Genomic DNA, 18,092 nt, shown 5'->3' with positions numbered 1-18,092 from the left:
AAACATAAAAAACTAATTTTTAATAAAAAATTAATTTTTAAAGAAATTCAAGTTAACCTATGTCTCCAAACAAACTAGTTATCCACAATAAAAATATTAAGTAACTACATATAAAATTTTGTTGAAGTAACAACAAAATCAAGCTAGAGGATTAGTGTTAATTTTACTTTTTAAAAGTATTTTAATTAAAAATATAGTAAAATAATATTTTTTATAATTATTTTTATTTTTAATATCAATACATTAAAACTATAAAAAATATTTAAAAATATTGTTTTAATATATTTTTTCAAATGAAGAGTAATTTTAAAATTATATATAAAAAAATAAACTAACACTGTGCCAAATAAACCAACAATTGTTCAACATACAAAGGCATAGTCTTATACTCTTAACTTTAGCCTAATTTTTCCCACTCCCCCCTCCTTTTTTATTTTCAAATCAAGAATGGAAAAAATTAAAATAAAATGTTTTTGGTGTTTATGTTAAAAATAAAAAATAAAAAAATATATTTTTAATTAAAATATATTTTTAAAAAAGCATTATATATCACAACACGAACAGGTTAAGAAAAATTCTTCAAAGTTCTTCCTAATATTCCTAATATGCTAACTTATAAAAAATTTACATTAACTTGATTATCTACAATTATCTTAAACCTATGAAATGGAATAACTAACTATTAACATCGATTCACTACAAAAATGTAAAGATTTACTACAGGAATAGCTTTAAACTAAATGTACAAAAGTGTTAAATACAATAGCTTTATTGACAATAGATTAAAATTTGAAGGACTAGTTTGGAAATTATCCCCTGCCTGATTACCTAACGGACCACTCACAGTTCCACGCAAGGTTTTGTTGCGTATTGAACGAAATTTGACGGGCTTCTTTAGTAAATTTCTAAAAGAGTTTTAGGGTTTTCCACTTTTTAATTTCACTCTCCTTTTCCACTCTCCTCCTTCAATTAAAAAAAATAATCAAAACTTTGATCAATCCCTCATTACCAATCCTCTTTCTCTTTATCTGAATTCACTCAATTTTAATTACCAGGTACTCTCTCTCTATGTTATTATTGGTTAAACCTGATTCTGCAATTTATAGGGCTCTAGTTTTATTGTTCCTTGAATTGAATTGAATTGACTTGACTTGACTTGACTTGAGTTGAATTCTGTGCCGTTTTTGGTCTGTTTTTGTGTCGTTTCATGTTGGGTCCTGTTTATATCAGCTGGTTAACCATGATGGTCTTTTTTTTTAGAGAGTTTCGGTTAATAGCTATGCTGTTTAAGTTTTTATTTCTGTGAAAAAAGAATGCTACTTTTTTGTTATTAATTTGTTTAGTTTTCTATTTTCTTTTAAATTTATGTCTCAGAAATATTTTTTTGGGGGGTTTGTTGGCCAATTTTGTGCAGATTGTGTGGCCACCTTTTGCTTCAATAGAGAATTGAAATGCACGTGGATTTAAGGAGTGTTTCTTAGGTTTAGCTTTGGAAACGGAGGGTTTTTGGTATGGATGTTCATGTGATTGACGATGAAGAGGGGACAAGTCATCGTGGTGTGGCCTACAATGGAGATGCAGAACCAAATGACAGTGGAGAAGCAAATAATGGCGAGCATGATGAGGATGGAGCTGCTGAGTTGCATGAGCCATGTGTCGGCATGGAATTTGATTCGGAGAATGCTGCTAAGACTTTCTATGATGAGTATGCTAGACGTCTAGGTTTTAGCACCAAAGTTGCTCACTTTACCCGTCCTAAAACTGATGGGGCCATAGCTGCTAGGGAGTTTGTATGTGGTAGGGAGGGTTTGAAGAGAAGGTCTGCGGATAGTTGTCATGCAATGCTTAGAATAGAATTAAAGAGAGGTAAATGGGTCGTGACACACTTTGTAAAGGATCATAACCATTCAACTGTTAATCCCAGTAAAGTGCACTACCTTCGGCCCCGCAGGCATTTTGCTGGTGCTGCAAAGAGTGCTGCCAAAACTGGGCAAGGAGTGGGAGTTTCTCCAAGTGGTGATGGCCAAGCAGCAGCAGTTGCTACTAGTGGTTTTAGCCAAGGAGGGGGAATTGTTCCAAGTGGTGTAATGTATCTTTCCATGGATGGAAACCGCACACTTGTCTCGGAGACGAATCATGGAGTTAGGAACACTACCCCTGCTGAACCAAATCGTGTCGTTAAGACTTCTACATTAGTGAATTATACTGCTCGGTCCAGTAACCAAAAGAGAACACTAGGTAGGGATGCTCAGAATCTGTTGGAGTATTTCAAGAAAATGCAAGCTGAGAATCCTGGTTTCTTTTATGCAATACAACTCGATGATGAAAATCGAATGGCAAATGTTTTTTGGGCTGATGCAAAGTCAAGAACAGCTTACACTCATTTCGGTGATGCAGTTACATTTGAAACAAGTCCTCGAGTAAATCAATATAGGGTGCCATTTGCCCCATTTACAGGTTTGAACCATCACGGTCAAACAATTTTATTTGGCTGTGCAATACTTCTTGATGATTCTGAAGCTTCTTTTGTTTGGTTGTTCAAGACATTTCTGACAGCAATGTATGATCAACAGCCTGCTTCACTAATCACCAACCAAGACAAGGCCATACAGACGGCAGTTTCTCAGGTGTTTCCTGATACCCGACACTGTATCAGTAAATGGCATGTTTTAAGAGAAGGTCAGGAAAAACTGGCTCATGTATGTAATGCACATCCCAATTTTCAATTGGAACTGTATAACTGTATCAACTTGACTGAAACTATCGAGGAGTTTGAAAACTCATGGATTGATATTCTTGACAAATATGATTTGAGAGGACATGACTGGCTTCAATCATTGTATGATGCTCGTGCTCAATGGGTTCCAGTGTACTTTCGGGATTCTTTTTTTGCTGTAATGTGTCCAAATCAAGGATTTGATGGTACTTTCTTTGATGGTTATGTGAACCAACAGACCACATTGCCAATGTTCTTTAGACAGTATGAAAGAGCATTAGATAATTGGTTCGAAAGAGAGTTAGAAGCAGATTTTGATACAATTTGCACCACACCAGTTTTGAGGACGCCATCTCCTATGGAAAAACAGGCGGCAAATCTTTATACAAGGAAGATATTTGCAAAATTTCAAGAAGAGTTGGTTGAAACTTTTGTATATACTGCTAATAGGATTGAGGGCGATTCAGCTATCAGCACATTCAGGGTTGCAAAATTTGAGGATGACCAAAGGGCCTATATGGTTTCATTAAACTATCCAGAAATGAGAGCAAACTGTAGCTGCCAAATGTTTGAGTATTCAGGCATTCTTTGTAGACATGTTTTGACAGTATTCACAGTGACAAATGTTCTTACATTACCACCCCATTACATCTTAAAACGATGGACGAGAAATGCTAAAACTGGTGCAGGAACAGATGACCGTGGTGTTGATTTGCCTGGCCAAGAGTCTCTTACTTTGCGTTATAACAATCTATGTCGGGAAGCCATAAAATATGCAGAGGAAGGGGCAATAGCTGTGGAAACTTATAATGCTGCTATGGGTGCTCTTAGAGAAGGTGGGAAGAAGGTTGCTGTTGTGAAGAAAAATGTTGCCAAAGTCTCACCTCCTGGCTCTCAGGGTGGTGGGACTGGTAATGATGATTGGAAGACCTCAACTTCAGCATCGGATACAACCCCATTTTTATGGCCATTGCAAGATGAAGCTACCCGGAGATTTAATCTGAATGATACTGGCACTCCAGTGCAATCTGTTGCTGATTTGAATCTTCCCCGCATGGCCCCCGTGTCGCTTCAGCGTGATGATGGACCTCCTGGTAACATGGTATGTAAAGGAACATTGCTTTAAGTATTAATTTTAATGTCTGTTGGAGTTCAAATTATAGCAAAACCCACTAACTTGGCAATTTATACCTCTTGCATAGGCAGTTCTTCCTTGTCTCAAATCAATGACTTGGGTGATGGAGAACAGGAGTTCAACAACAGGGAATAGAGTTGCTGTCATCAACCTGAAGGTATGCATTTAATAAACTAAAAGAAATTTCTTGACAGTTGACGGCCTGGGTCATTGTGTAACTACATGAACCTTTTCAAGTATTTAAAATGTATTTGTTTTGGTTTTTTTATTTAAGTGTTTTTGGTGCTTGTGATTTAATCTTTAGCATATTGTCAGTAATACTCATGTTATTCTCTAGCTGTGTATTTCACAATTGGTTTGGGGCCTCACATATAGTTTCTGTGGAACTACTGCAGTTGCAAGATTATGGCAAGACTCCATCAACAGAATTGGAGGTTAAGTTTCAACTCTCAAGAGTTACATTGGAGCCAATGTTGAGGTCTATGGCATACATCAGTGAACAGCTCTCAACACCAGCTAACAGAGTTGCTGTCATCAATCTGAAGGTATGCAATTCAAAACTAGATCCATATAACAGAAATAAATCTGATACTTAGGTCCTGCCACCATGACTAATGAAATCTCTAAACTCATTGTAGAGAGTATCATATGTTTTGTGCTTCCACTTTCATTAAAACAAAAACAAATGGAAAGGAGAGAAAAACAAGCTGCTGGTTCGGGATGTTGTTTTCTAGATTGGTTTGAGTATATGTCCATTTATCTTGCCCATATGGTTTTATTTATAGCTTTATATTAAATTTGAATTAAGCGTGGCAGGTCTTGGGACCTCAAGCCAGCCCAAATCAAAGGGGTAGTCTGAACTCTGAATTGGATGTATTTCTTCCTCTTGCTTCTTGGACAAATTATTCTTCTCAAACTATTTATCTACCAGTAATGAAGTGAAGAAGTGCTATTTTCCTGTGCATGCTTTAGGAAATAGCCAATGGCAACTAGTTTACACTTTTGACCTAAGCCATTCAAAACTCCTAATGCTGCGTCATTTATAGGAAATTAGTATTGTTTTTTGTGCATTTCTTTGAATTCTTTGTCTTTAACGTGGCCCTTCTTAATTTAAAACAGTCTGCTTCTTGATTTGTTCTCTTCTGTTTTATGATTTAGAGATACTAATCCTGGCAGTAACAGTGGTCATTATGTTTTAGGCATCAATGAAATTAACAATCTACAGAATTGGTTATTGTGCAAATGCATCAGCATTTGTTGTTTGAGGTTTGCTTTATGCATATAAATAACTTATTATGGATTAAGGAAATCCATATTGAACCATACAGCATTATGCATTCGAGGAGCCATGCTTTTACAGCAGCATTGCACACTCTGTGTCAATGGTCCTTGTCTTTTCCTATCATTTGTTTTTTATGTTTTTTTTTTCTTTTTTGTGGATAATCATGAATTTTCTTACCCATTTAGTGTGGTTTAGGATTACCTAAGTCAGTGATTACAACATGAAAGAGGAGCAAAACGGTGAAATATGAATACACATTTAGGAGAGCCAGATAGCAATGGAAGACATAATGTAGGGCGTGAAACAGGGATTTTGATGTATATCTCTGTAAGCATGGGATTAGGCTGATCCTTTATTTCCATCATATGGGAGAGGCTAGACTGAATGAAATGGTTGAGGGATTAAACTACTGGTTGAATGGTTGCTTCCAGAACATAGGAAGGCGGCCCTCTAGCATATAATTATGGTCAGACACTATTTGAGTTAAAGGAATTTTCTTTTCTTAATCTATTTTCTCTTGACATGACTTTCTTTCTAATGTTTTTCGCATTAAGTTCATCTAACTCTCATTTTTATACTGCCCCAATAATTCGGGCAGGCACATGTGATGAGTGTGTACCTGTGCTTTTTACCTCTCCCTCACAATCATTGTTTTCCCAATTTCTTTCAACATTGGGTATTGCTTTTTTAACTTGTTTACACATCTATCAATGAACTTATTTCTCCAAGCATCCTATCTGGATTCTATCGGATTCTATCATTTGAAGTTTTTTGAAATGTTGTGTTTCAAGGTATCATAAAATGAGAGGACTAAGTTCTAGAAACTTAATTATTAGTCATCATGTTGTCGATATCATTATCATTATTAAAAAGGAAAGTCAAAGTGAAGACAACATGGAATCGGGAATCCTCCACTAAAACGCAAAAATAGTGATCAAGACAACAGCCCTATCCGATCCTATTGAATATCCACTAAGGAAACTCTTGTAAAGCTGCTGAAGCATTACACTGTATAGATATCCCAATACATTCAGAGAAAATAAATAAATTATATTCTACAAGATTAGCCTTGCCATAAAATTGTTGTGAGGTCGTAGAATTTGGCTTTATCCAAATACTTGAAACAATTATAAAACATTGCATTCCTTCTCAAACAGCACAATCTCACAGCCCTTTCCCCCTCCTGAACCCAAGAAGTTCCTCAGCGAGTAGGGCTATCAAAGACTTATTGCATTTAGCAAATAACCTGTACACATATCCAAAGTTGTGACTGAGGTGTGACGCAGAACGAACATTAGGCAACAGCCCTTGATGTGATCTCTTAATATGCAACCAGTCATTAATGATTTCTTGCTGACTATCACAGTCAAAATAAAATCTTTAACCTTATATGCACTTTGTCTGTCTTTGTCTATGTTATTGGAGAATTAGAACAGCACTTTGTCTTTGTCTTTGTCTATGTTATTGGAGAATTAGTATCTGGAATGGTTGAGAAAAAAAGATTTGCAAGATAAGGCACTAGAACCCTCTAAAGCCCAGATTTTGCTACCATGCCTTGAAGAAATAGAATTTGAGCTTAAAATGGAAGTTATGAAAGGGTGCCATGTGTTTACCTGTCATTTATATTTTGAAAGAAATGAAATTCCAGTTAATTGTGCCTTCCTTCCAGGGAGTAAAAACTTGAAATAGTGACATGTGAACTGGTAAACATTCATTGAGGGAACTAGGGATATTCCATAACTCCAGGTCCTTCCATGAATAATGGAGGAACCACTACTGGTTTTGCATTTTAAATGATGAAAAAATGATGAGGAAACTACTGAGATGAATTTCCCTTGCTTACATGTTATAGCTTAACCAGTCTTGGTATCCAAGTTTTCATTTGAACCCTTAACCGGCTCTAAATGACCTCATGCAATATAGAGAACCTGTTCCTAGAGGAAAGTGCCCTAGTCATTTACCCACTAGGGTGATATGCTTAGGAACCAATTATATTTCCTAAGCAATGCACAACTCTTTTTTTTTTGATAACTGAGGAACTCATACTGACTTCAACCTCCTATGGTGGGCACACCCTGTACCCTAAACCTTGGGGTTTATACTGAATCTTTCGTGAGCATCAGGCTTAGAAGTTACAATAGTTCCCCTATTGACCTTGTGATTTTAATCTGTCTCGGCTTTTGACCATAAAAAATCCCAGACCATGTCTTCTTTGCATTAGAGATTCCCATTACTAGTGCAAATCTTTCTAATTCAAGTACTATAAACATGCTTATTCTTTTTCTCATTTTCAAACCAAACGACAGCAGCTATCCATGAATACTGGTGCTTTAGGATAGATTTGGTGAGCTTTGTCCATGTGTTTGTCACCAGGAGTTATTAATCCTATCAGAAAAGAACTAGATGAGATAGGATCTAGGACTTAAAGAATCCCAGGTCCAAAAAGAAAACAAAAGAAATGTAATTTTCAGCTCTGCCCCTGTTCTACCCACTTCATAGTATAAGAACTTTTAATGTTTAATAATCACAGCAGTTATTTCATTCTTATAGATAGCTTTTTGGTCTGATTGAGGTGTATGTTGACCTTTTATTTGTTGTAGTTTACTTTCATTTGGAAAACTTCTCATTTTTTTCCTGGTTTCAGCTTCAAGACACTGAAACAACTACGGGAGAGTCAGAGGTTAAATTTCAGGTTTCCAGAGATACATTAGGTGCCATGTTGAGATCAATGGCCTACATTCGCGAACAGCTTTCAATTTCTGTAAGCACTCTCTTCTTACTTCTAGTGACTTTCTTTCACTTTTGGTACATGAGCTCCCAAAACTCTCATCTTCTGATACTGTTGATGCTGCCCCTTCTATTTTGTGGAGCCTGTATTTGTTTCAAATTTTCCGAGTGTCCATCTAGGCCCAAAAGAATTATGCTTACAAAGTATGTTAATTTTATAATAATGGATCTTTTGCAGTGACTGCTACCCTAGTGCACCCATAAAATTGTTTCCTTGCATTTTATCAGAAAAGGAAATGCTTGCATTAAAAATGGTCTGTGATTATTGTCCCTATAAATGTTGCTGGCAGCTTTGACTGTGCATCAAAGCCTTTCCCTTTGTTACAAAGTTTTAGACCTGAGATCCGTACAATCTCCTAACCATACATTGTAGAAAAAAGATAAAGAGATAGTCCTGTCAGATCGGTGTGTATAGCAATGGGAATTCATCCTGGACGACATCATAATTCATATGAGAATAGTTATGCAAACTATTAAAGAAATATGGTAACAATCTCTCATTATTTGTGCAAGAGAAGCCTTATATACATACTTTCCACAATCTAAATAGTTGCCACTTTTGAAAACTCACAAATAATTGCATATCCAATTTAGTGTTCAAATTCAAAAAATGTTACATAACAAGAAAGAACAGTTCTTTTTTTATTGGCTAATGAGAACAACTGACTTGAGACAAAAAAAAAAATTAATTAAATATAGACTACCAAACACAGATTAGGCTCTCTCTCTCTCTCTTTTTTCTTTTTGGTGAAGTACAAATCAAACATTAGATTCTGGCTGGGTACAGAACATTCAATGTCCATCAAACAAATACAAATCTGTAAAATAGGAAAAATACCTCATGTCAAGTTTCTTGATGTCCCCAATTGAACAGAGGAGAGAACCAAATCAATCCATCCATGTTTTACCAAAATGAGCTTTCAAGGATGTTGAATCAAGGCAGAACCTTTAGTGGAGTCTATATCGAGAGACTTCCTCAGGATCTGCCAAGTTCAACAAGAAAGTTGATGCTGCCAGCCCTAATTTGTTGAGCAACACTAGGGCTCTCTAAACCTAATTTAACCTTTTGACTTTTAAATTGATATTGAAAATTGTATTAAACTATAGTTAAAAAAAAAAAAAAAAACAATTGGATGAAACTAGTTTGGGAGGACAGGTGTATGCCTCAAGATTGAAAGTTCTTATCTGATTCAGATGAAATTTGTAAGGTTGAGAATATGCTAACCCGTGATGATCATTAGAGGATATCTCTCAAGTGATGAGAAGCTTTCTGTTTCCTTAAAGTTCCCAGTCTGTGATTTAGACTCTTCAAGCTCCAGACGACAGAGCTAGGAATCCAGAATCAAAATCACAGCTCATCATCTATTTTTCTTTTCTTCTGTTCTGATCTGTTTTCGCGCTCACTATCTGTCTAATATTGTTGCCTGATTTCCTTGTTTCTCAAAACATAACATTTATAGGCAGTTGAATGTCCTCCCCTCTTATCAAAAATGGACAAACATGGTAGATACCTTTTGTAACACATCATAATAGTGGTACTGACAGGTTTGCATTATCCAATATAGAGCATTGTTATTAACACTACTTTTTAAGAAACTTTATATGGCAAGGAGCCATGACTCTATTGCACCAAGTTATTATGGCAACTTTTTAAGAAACTTTATATGCCAAGGAGCTATGACTATTGCACCAAGTGCTTATATTAAACATCTTGAAGGAATCATTTTGAACATATTATCAATTCACTTTATTTACAGGGATGTACCGTAGCCTTAATTAATTCACATAATTTTCAAGGATGTTTTATCGTCATGGTCTCATGCTTCTAGTGCCTTTAATGGGTGTTTTGTTAGCCAATATTTGACATGATTGGGCTACTTGAGCTTTTTAATTTTTTGGGTTTGCTAGTTTACTGCACCCTAGTTTAGAGGCTGTCATATTCTCTGTTTTGTGATTGTACATCTGCTATTTTCATTACTAATTGTTCTCCTTATCATAGAAGAAAAGAAACTTATGTTTAGGTTTAGAGGTAAAGTAAATGCTTCATGATTACATCTAAATGCTGGTCATTTACATGAACGTTTTGCCTGCACAATTCAACTTTCATAGTATGAGAACAGAGGTTATTCCAATAAAGAACCTCGTCCTACATTTTTTACAAGATAAGTAGCGTGCACAATCTGTCTGCATAGTATGTTATCTTGCCATTACCTTGTAAAATCTGAATGGCGAGTCTGTTCGCACAAGTTGAAAAGTTTAGCATGGTCTATTTTTTAGCTTGTTCAGCCCTTAAATTGGCAGATCTCAACAGGTGGTCGGTTGTCCATGGTTGTGTTGATCTTGACGGTTGTTCATCTGCATATAATCTGAGTAGCTAGAATTTCTGTGAACAGTATGATCTGTGTTGTGAAGCATCTTGCGCCTCTTGTTCCCTTTTTTTTTTTAATTTATTTTATCTGAGTTAGAATAATGCAGCCAGACAAATTTCAGATATCAACATTATTTTATGAAGTAATTCCCCCAAGATAAAAATAAAAAATAAAAATCAAAGCTACAGATTTCAAAGTTTCAATGCACCTACATAAAGTTTGTTTATGTTGAGCAGGTTGAGCCCCAAGCAGAGCCTCCATCAAAGAAGCATCGGAAGTGAAAGCTTATGTTTATAGTCAATTAAATTCCAGGTAGCCAAAACTGTTTTGAACGACAGAGGAAGTGTGTTCATCATATTGTCTATCGGTGTTCCCTTTGAATCGGGCATGTCCGCCTATTGCCCCTTTATTTCCCTCCCCCCCGCCCCGTCACAGCACCCTTGTTTGTTTTGTAACATATTTGTACATGTAGCGTGTCAGAATTGTAAAACAACTGAGGCATCAAATAGTTACCTTTTTTGGTTTTTACGTGACCCAGATGCCTCGTCTGTTCCAAATCCTTCCCCAAGTACAGTTAGAATTGATCAAAGATGCTTCATGTTACGCCAGATACTGGCACCGGGTTGCTCTAATCTTCATACCAACAATCGTTGGGAAGTCGAGGCAAGACTGGTACGAACTTAAGATGGATGCTTTTTCCAAATAATCTGTTCGGTTATTTTTTTATAAAAAAAATAGCCATCTTTTTGCCTTAAATAAAAAAAAAAAAATAGCCATCTTTTTGCCTTAAATTTTTTCATTGGATGAGGATCACTTCTTTCTGCCTAAAGTCCGTGGAATCAATACCAGTTCTTCCGTGTATTCCTCGAGAAAGTGCAGAAAATAACAAAATAGCTTCTACTCAACATTGCGATGCCAAAATGCCCAATTCTTACTGAAACGAGCACTGTCCAGGACAGGCTACAAGAAAGAGGTTTTTAATAAGCTACTCCACCATTCATCTGGCACTTCTTTAGGACCTCCTTTGTTTTATTCTAAAAAAAAAAAAAAGTATTCTCAAGCTAACTGAAAACTATGAAATCGCAAACAAATTGACAAATCTGCTTTGCACAAAGTCCATTCTACAGATACAATTTCGTCAAATATTGTATGTTGTCCCCTAAAATACACAGCGCAGCTTCTCAAGACAATAAACGTGGGCAGAGATGAAAAAAAATATATCAGGGCCACCTTTCATCACTGGCATAATCAGAATCCGTATCAAAGTGTTGCAGCCTTACCGATTACTGATTAACGCAATGACGAGCTGCCCTTAATAGCATTAAGTAGAAGGTGACGCTTCTGCAGTTGGATTGCTTTATGTCACTGAAGTCCACCTAGCACATAAACTACCTTCGCCCAAAAATAAGAATCCATATCTGAAAGTCTTTCTGTGATCCACCAGTGACACCTACAAACTCCTGTAATCTATAACAGTGACTTCATCCTCCGGGGCATCTAGGTCTTGATAGCTACAAAAATTTCAAAGTTCCAGGGGAATCACGTCATGATTGGGGAATAGATATTAAACTGAAAAGGCTCTTACTAGATTGTCTGTCAGAACCATGTCAAGCACAAGATCTTTTTAAACAATAACTTCCCAATGCTGGCAGGTTTAAACTTGTAACTAAATGCAACTGTGAATCTCAGGGGAATTTCAAAAAAAAATGCAGATCTTTATGTTTTATAATCAAGATTCAGCCCATCACCCTACAACTGTCTTTTGAAACAATATACAGCATACACCATAGCACTTATTTGTCAGGAAATCCATGGCAAGTGTCACGTTGAATTTATTGGCATGGATCTTAATCCAGCTTATGCTAAGTGATGCCCATTCCAAACATGTTAATGGATCAAAATGTTTCACTGATTAATGACATGAATTCAGGTTAATTTAATATATTGCACAAAAGGGAAGTCTGAAGGGGAAAAGGCAACACGGAAAGCTTACACGCACACAAGAAACAAAAACTTTGTTGGAAAAGGTTGCAACAAAAGTTACCTGCGTATACGTCGAGGATCCTGTCGGAAAGCTGGTGATAGAAGAATTGGGGCTGGCCCACCTAGTTGGGGTCCAGGCCTTGCATTTCTGCCACCACCTTCAAACGCAGGGGGACCACCCTGATCTCTAAACATGCGCATTGCAACTTCAGGTGGGGCAGGAACAAAAGGCCCCAGTGGACTGCAAGTCATCGGAGCAAGCTCTTAATAAAAAAACAGCAAGAGTACAGAAATATCTCCACTAAGACAACAACAAAAGCATTGCTCAAACTCTCAACCTACCCAGCTCCAGGAACAGGCATCAAAACTGGTGGAGGAGCTATATCTGAGGGGAAAGGGGAAGGTACATGGATGCCTTGTGCTCCAAAAGTATCAAACATTGCTTCATCGCGATTTCCTCCATCAGGACCATCATTAGATTGGAAGTCACCTGATTGTGGGTTTTCAGACCTATCAAACCTTTCATTGCCATTTGCTCTATTGTCACGTTCTCTACGGTTGCCGCGTTCATCCTTCAACGGACCAAGCCTGCGCCTTTGTGGCTTGTCCTTCTGCAATGAAAACATGTGGTTATTCATAAACAAGAATGATAGGGAGAAATCATAATACTATCGTGAAAAACATAGTTAGCAAAACAAGTATTGACAAAAAAATGAGACTGCAGATTGAGGGAACATGTATATGATAGCTGCAGTGGCTACCTTGCATCATTCCCTACTCATTTAGAAGTAGGGAGAGTCACCTATCAATATAGTTTTTTTTTTTTTTGAACAGATCATCAGAATGTTTTGGACAAACAGCTTAAATAATGTTTTATTGGTGACTCTATGAGCATTGAAACTCAACCTAAATGGCACTGTGGATTATACACGTGTCTGTGAAAGACATAAAAGAATCATGGGTATGATTTTGCTTCCATCAGCGTGTTATTTCATATATGACTTGTTTTCCCAACTGAGAATGGGAGTCATGGCAAAAAGAAGCCCATGCACTTGACTAAGATGCTCTAATGGTCGGAGATGAATCAAAAACGCAGATTCCCAAAGAGAGGGCATTAGTTAAGAGAGATAATAGTTTGAAATTATGAGACCTCATTTCTTTCAGTAAAGTCTAAAAAAAATGAAAATAAAAATTTTCTTCATTCACTTGCTTTATTTGCAGTATAAAATCAAGGTCGAAAGGCAATATTCAAAGAAGACAGGCTGTAGAGAAGTAAAAGTTTATAGAAACATCTCCACGTGCATACGAGTACAGTGTACACTTGTATTGCTGAAACAAGAGTGTGCATACAGAACAGACAGATGCTAGACATCAAACTATGGAGGGAATTAGAGAACTGGAACTCAATATGATAAAGGGGGGCATCTCTGGCACAGCCATAATCATCATTATTACTTTTGGGATCTTCGAGTTTCTATCTAAAAATTATTATCAGGCCTTGCTTTGCCATTCATCCTCTATAAGAAAGGTACCTTGCATTACATTTTTAAATAGCATACAGTATCCACCCTCTCACATCCATGAATGAAAATATAAGGACCCCCTTCTAATTGTTATAGACTGCTCCTTCTTGCTTTTTTAATATTCACATTTCAACTCCCATATTTGGCTTTGAAGCAAGCACATTCATGCTGTTTACGTGTTGAAACAAAAACAAGTTTACCACCCCCACCCCAATCGAACAGAATGCATTAAAAAATGGAAATCAGTATAGCTAGCAGCTCCATCATAAAAAAATATGAAGATTTCGAACTAGATATAGGAGAAATTTGGATAAGCTAAAATCCTGTTAGCTCATACTCAAGAAGCTGGAAGAGGAAAAACAACAAAGGCATACGCAGTGAACATTTATTTTACACAGATATACCCCTTATATTTGACATTATGTAAGTCTGGATTTTATGTGAGAAAACCATATAGACAATATAAACAGGCATGTAGATCACTGACTACTATTGATTGGATGAATCATACCGGCATGGACTGCTGCATGACAGGTGTGCCACCAGGTGCATCTGAATCACTGCAAATGAGAATAGGGTGCTTGTCACATGATAAATGACATCAGCAGAAGAAAAATCATGTTGAAAGACGTTACTTACTTCATATAGTTTAGATAATACAGCTCTTCCCGCACTTTGGCAGTCAGCTCCATAACAAGTTCAGGGTGTTTCAGCTTGAGATGCTTGTGCACAAACTCAGCAGCATGGAAGAGCTTTGTGCAACCCTTGGCTCCACAACCATACTTCCACCCATACTTTTCATCTCTAATCTTCCGGACATATGGATCCAAACCTTCAACTGCAGTAGCATCTATCTTCTCCTTAGCAGTCATTTTTTCTAGAGGATCTTGACCCCTCAATCTCTCTTGCCAGTGTGAGTCAAGTTTCTTTTCCCACTCAGTTCCACTGTTGCTTGTATCAGAACTCTTTCCCTCAGCTCTCACATGCCTAAGACCCTTAGCTTCATTAGTTTCAATCATTCCATAGTAATCCAATCCATGGACTCGCCAGAGATATGTTATAAGTGTATCCAGTAGCTCCACACCTTCGAGGCCCTTGACTGAGGTTAAGCCTCGTATGATGATAACAGGGCCAGTGGAGCTTCCATGGGATTTCTCTCTACTCATTTTGTCATTATCAGACCCACTTAAAATATTTTCCTCGACACCTTTTTCAGAATCAAGTTTCCGTACAAGGGTCTGTGCTTGTTCAACATCAACTTGGATTCTCTTGGGTTCTGAACTCACTGGATGAGCCTTTGGAGCAGCTGAAAGATCAGTGTCTTTTGCAGTTGGTCGACCATGCCTTCTTCGTTTACCACCAGTCTCTGCATCATCATCAGAATTTTGATCACTTGCCTGCCCTGATTTATTTGATGATATCGCGTTGACACCAGGACCTCTACAGTATGAATGAAAACTTTAAGTTGGACAAGATAAAAGTAAGGGCATGCAAGGTGCAATTATGCAAATTTAAGGAGAGAAATTCCAATCTTACAGGTCCAATGTTCCACTCTGCAAATCAAGCAAAAAGTCTTTCGCAACCTTTCGTGCAAGTTCATTCCTCCTACATAGCATTTTCAAAGAACAATCAAACAACACCAAAAGGTTTGTGCAGTGGCTGCCATTAAACGCCCACAGACCCCACACTCAAACCTAATATCATATCATGAAAATTTTTTCTAATAAAATATGGAGGGTAGAACATACCTTTCAATGACTGCAACCAAATTCGTTGGATGATACTTGTCCTTCAACCTGCATATAGACAACTAAAATTAGCTCACTGAAGCCAACTGCGTGGCAGATACTAACCGAGGGAAGAGAAGTACCATTCTTCGTCTTTATGGGCCTCAAAGAAAACCCGTTTCTGAGTCGAAATATACTCCGACTTGTATTCTTGATATCTGCATAATCAAAGGCCATGATCACATTCACATTTTTTACTCGTGATTCAACTATAAAGAGTCCAAAAATAAATCCACATTGTACCTGCGCTCAGCTTCAGATGGCAATATATCATCTTCAAGCTCCTGAATGAATTGCTTGTATGACATTAAGCCTTCTCTGAAAAACATAAAGTTACCTCGTGAGAACAACAAGCATAATGAAGTCTCCACTCAACTTCCATAAATTTCCTTATCTATATAATTGAAAACAATGAGAGAGAGACTGTTAAAAGATTATGTCTAACCAACTCATTCACATATCAAAAGGTGCTACTAGGATATTTTCATGTTACAGAAACATTCATGTTCATATAACTCCTACACTACTTTGTCTTTGTCATGCACCAACAAGGTTCACATTCAGATTTCAAACAATACAACCTTAGGAAACATGTTGCTCGACTAAGCAAATACAAAGTCCGAAATACACTAACTAAACCAGACTGCATTTAATTTTCACAGATCCCTGCTCAAACCACAGATATTGAAATTCTTTCAAAATCAGAAAATAATTTAGATCTAGTGCAGAGCCGCCTATAAGGAGATGTGCTGAAGTTGAGGGAAATTTACCTGTGAGCATTCACTCCAGTTAATTTTTGAACGATAAGGCAAATACAATTTATTTTTCCATATAACTCAGTCTCAAATCGGGATAAGCATAAATATTATGAGCAATGGAAACATCAAATTTTGATAATGAAGAATAGACTCATCTCCATCCAGAGCTAGTCTCTATAACACAACAAAATACTAACCTTTGAGCAGGCAATACATTGGAAGTATTGCCATAGCCACCACGTCCCAATTCCCAATCTGTAACAATAATTGAATCAGTCAGCTCCACTTCAACAAATAGTACGAGCAAAACAACAAGGTTGACTTCCTTATAGATGCCATTTTAATAGTAGAAAAAGTAAAGGCAATCACTCCATATATGTGGCTCTGCCCTTTGTTCTATGGTTGGATTTTCTCAAGCGGGAAAAAAAATCCTCAGTAAGCTGCCTAAGGGATCTAGTTTGATCATTGATTTTCAGTAGAAAACACCTTGTAACAAAACCAAAGTCACTAAAAATGCATTAAAATACAGATATAAATATGGATACAGGAGGCTCTAATCAATTCAAGTCTTTAACTTGGGTCGCTAACTATTGGCAAGGTGGCTTGCAAATAAGTGCCTTGTATCTTCCATTATATCTATCCACCACAAAAAATTTGCAGAGCACATGAAGTCACATTTAGAATTTTTAAACAAAGCCATTGGGAGCAGTTGAGTATGTACCTGGAGGACCACCTTGATATCCACCTCCACGACCCATGTATCGGCCATGAGGCCTTTCTTCACCATACCCTGGCCTCCCTCCCATCTCACGCTCGTATCCACCACCATAATCATATCCAAACCTACACCAGACATCAAGTTTCCAATATGTTAAGCAAATATTGCATAAAGGAATTTGCCAAGCCAAAAATTAAGCAAGCAAATATTGCAATCATTTCCTATGCACATATACAAGGTGCAGCCTTGATTAACATGGTGAATCTTGAACTGCGAACTGCGACAATAAAGAAAAAGGTACAAAAAAAAAAAGAATGGGAACGCAGATTCAACCATCCAGATAAAACTTCAAGATTCACCTTGCCCACACTATGAGGTTTAATAAGTCTAATAACAGTCAATTCATCACTAACTATTTAAAAATATAAATTTCAACTCAGATTCAATCTCAAGTCAATTCTAATCAAACCCGCCGAACTTGAATCAAGAGACGACCATACTGAAATTAAATCAGATTACTGCATTACACAAAAAGAAAGATAAAACCCACAGCCCTCACAATCCATAGACAACACAATTAACTAAATAACTACCGACATTTTATATTATACTATATTTCTTCTCCTATTTTATTTTCTTTTTGGCTGATAAATATAAACCCCGTCAATTAACTAAATAACTGCCAAAATTCCCTACGTGATTCTCAAGATTCCTCGACAAAACCTATAAGAAAAGGCCCAGTCAAAATCAATCAATGAACCCCAGCTCACCTTCGATCACCACCTCCAAATCCACCTCTAGGACTTCCTCTCCTGGCATCATATCCACCATCCTCCCTCCTCGATCGTTTATACGGAGGCGACCACCTCGGGGGCGGCGAATGTCTCCTGTCTCTGTAAGGCACCGGAGGTGGAGGACTCACACTACTCCTCCTCTTATACTCTCTCTCCCTCTCTCGTTGCGGAGGTGGCGGGGACCGATTCCTATCATGGTACTCGCCTCCGCGTCGATTCAATGGTCTATCGAAGTCTTAG

The 18,092-nt window shown here is 37.2% G+C and overlaps 2 protein-coding genes across 4 annotated transcripts in view; one reads left to right on the top strand and one right to left on the bottom strand.

Moving 5' to 3' along the window:
* Nucleotides 1-869: 869 nt before the first annotated feature.
* Nucleotides 870-10,897, top strand: LOC105139007 (protein FAR1-RELATED SEQUENCE 3-like). Of its 3 annotated transcripts, none has more exons than XM_011045288.1 (6): nucleotides 872-1,055; nucleotides 1,415-3,818; nucleotides 3,919-4,008; nucleotides 4,247-4,396; nucleotides 7,778-7,894; nucleotides 10,526-10,897. In XM_011045288.1, exons 2-6 carry the CDS (start codon nucleotides 1,512-1,514, stop codon nucleotides 10,568-10,570), a joined length of 2,709 nt encoding a protein of 902 aa, XP_011043590.1. In that variant the 5' UTR covers nucleotides 872-1,055; nucleotides 1,415-1,511; the 3' UTR covers nucleotides 10,571-10,897. The 3 variants fall into 3 exon arrangements, 2 of the variants coding, with proteins under 2 accessions (XP_011043590.1, XP_011043599.1); XM_011045297.1 differs by having other exon boundaries at nucleotides 1,375-3,818; XR_844902.1 differs by lacking the exons at nucleotides 7,778-7,894; nucleotides 10,526-10,897 and having other exon boundaries at nucleotides 870-1,055; nucleotides 3,923-4,008; nucleotides 4,247-4,336.
* Nucleotides 10,898-11,167: 270 nt separating this feature from the next.
* LOC105110880 (serrate RNA effector molecule-like) overlaps nucleotides 11,168-18,092 on the bottom strand; it is a 7,098-nt gene continuing 173 nt past the window's right edge. The window contains exons 2-13 of the mRNA XM_011006077.1: nucleotides 17,829-18,087; nucleotides 17,062-17,183; nucleotides 16,538-16,595; nucleotides 15,826-15,900; nucleotides 15,666-15,740; nucleotides 15,544-15,591; nucleotides 15,332-15,400; nucleotides 14,435-15,235; nucleotides 14,307-14,355; nucleotides 12,615-12,883; nucleotides 12,334-12,513; nucleotides 11,168-11,800 (exon numbers count right to left, since the gene is read on the bottom strand). Coding sequence (XP_011004379.1) covers nucleotides 11,740-11,800; nucleotides 12,334-12,513; nucleotides 12,615-12,883; nucleotides 14,307-14,355; nucleotides 14,435-15,235; nucleotides 15,332-15,400; nucleotides 15,544-15,591; nucleotides 15,666-15,740; nucleotides 15,826-15,900; nucleotides 16,538-16,595; nucleotides 17,062-17,183; nucleotides 17,829-18,087 — 2,066 coding nt within the window. The 3' untranslated portion in view covers nucleotides 11,168-11,739. The remainder of the gene's footprint in view (nucleotides 11,801-12,333; nucleotides 12,514-12,614; nucleotides 12,884-14,306; nucleotides 14,356-14,434; nucleotides 15,236-15,331; nucleotides 15,401-15,543; nucleotides 15,592-15,665; nucleotides 15,741-15,825; nucleotides 15,901-16,537; nucleotides 16,596-17,061; nucleotides 17,184-17,828; nucleotides 18,088-18,092) is intronic.

The sequence above is a fragment of the Populus euphratica genome, unplaced genomic scaffold, assembly GCF_000495115.2.
Source record: "Populus euphratica unplaced genomic scaffold, PopEup_1.0 scaffold3.1, whole genome shotgun sequence".
Classification (NCBI taxonomy): domain Eukaryota; kingdom Viridiplantae; phylum Streptophyta; class Magnoliopsida; order Malpighiales; family Salicaceae; genus Populus; species Populus euphratica.
Note: the sequence above shows the minus strand (reverse complement) of the source record. Positions and strands in the feature narration are given on the sequence as shown.

Excerpts from the sequence above, each read along its gene's own strand:
- LOC105139007 (XM_011045288.1), top strand. The coding sequence starts at position 1,512 with ATGGATGTTCATGTGATTGACGATGAAGAGGGGACAAGTCATCGTGGT. Across the intron at positions 3,819-3,918 it reads ATGGACCTCCTGGTAACATG|GCAGTTCTTCCTTGTCTCAA; the intron begins GTATGTAAAGGA and ends CCTCTTGCATAG. Across the intron at positions 7,895-10,525 it reads GCGAACAGCTTTCAATTTCT|GTTGAGCCCCAAGCAGAGCC; the intron begins GTAAGCACTCTC and ends TATGTTGAGCAG.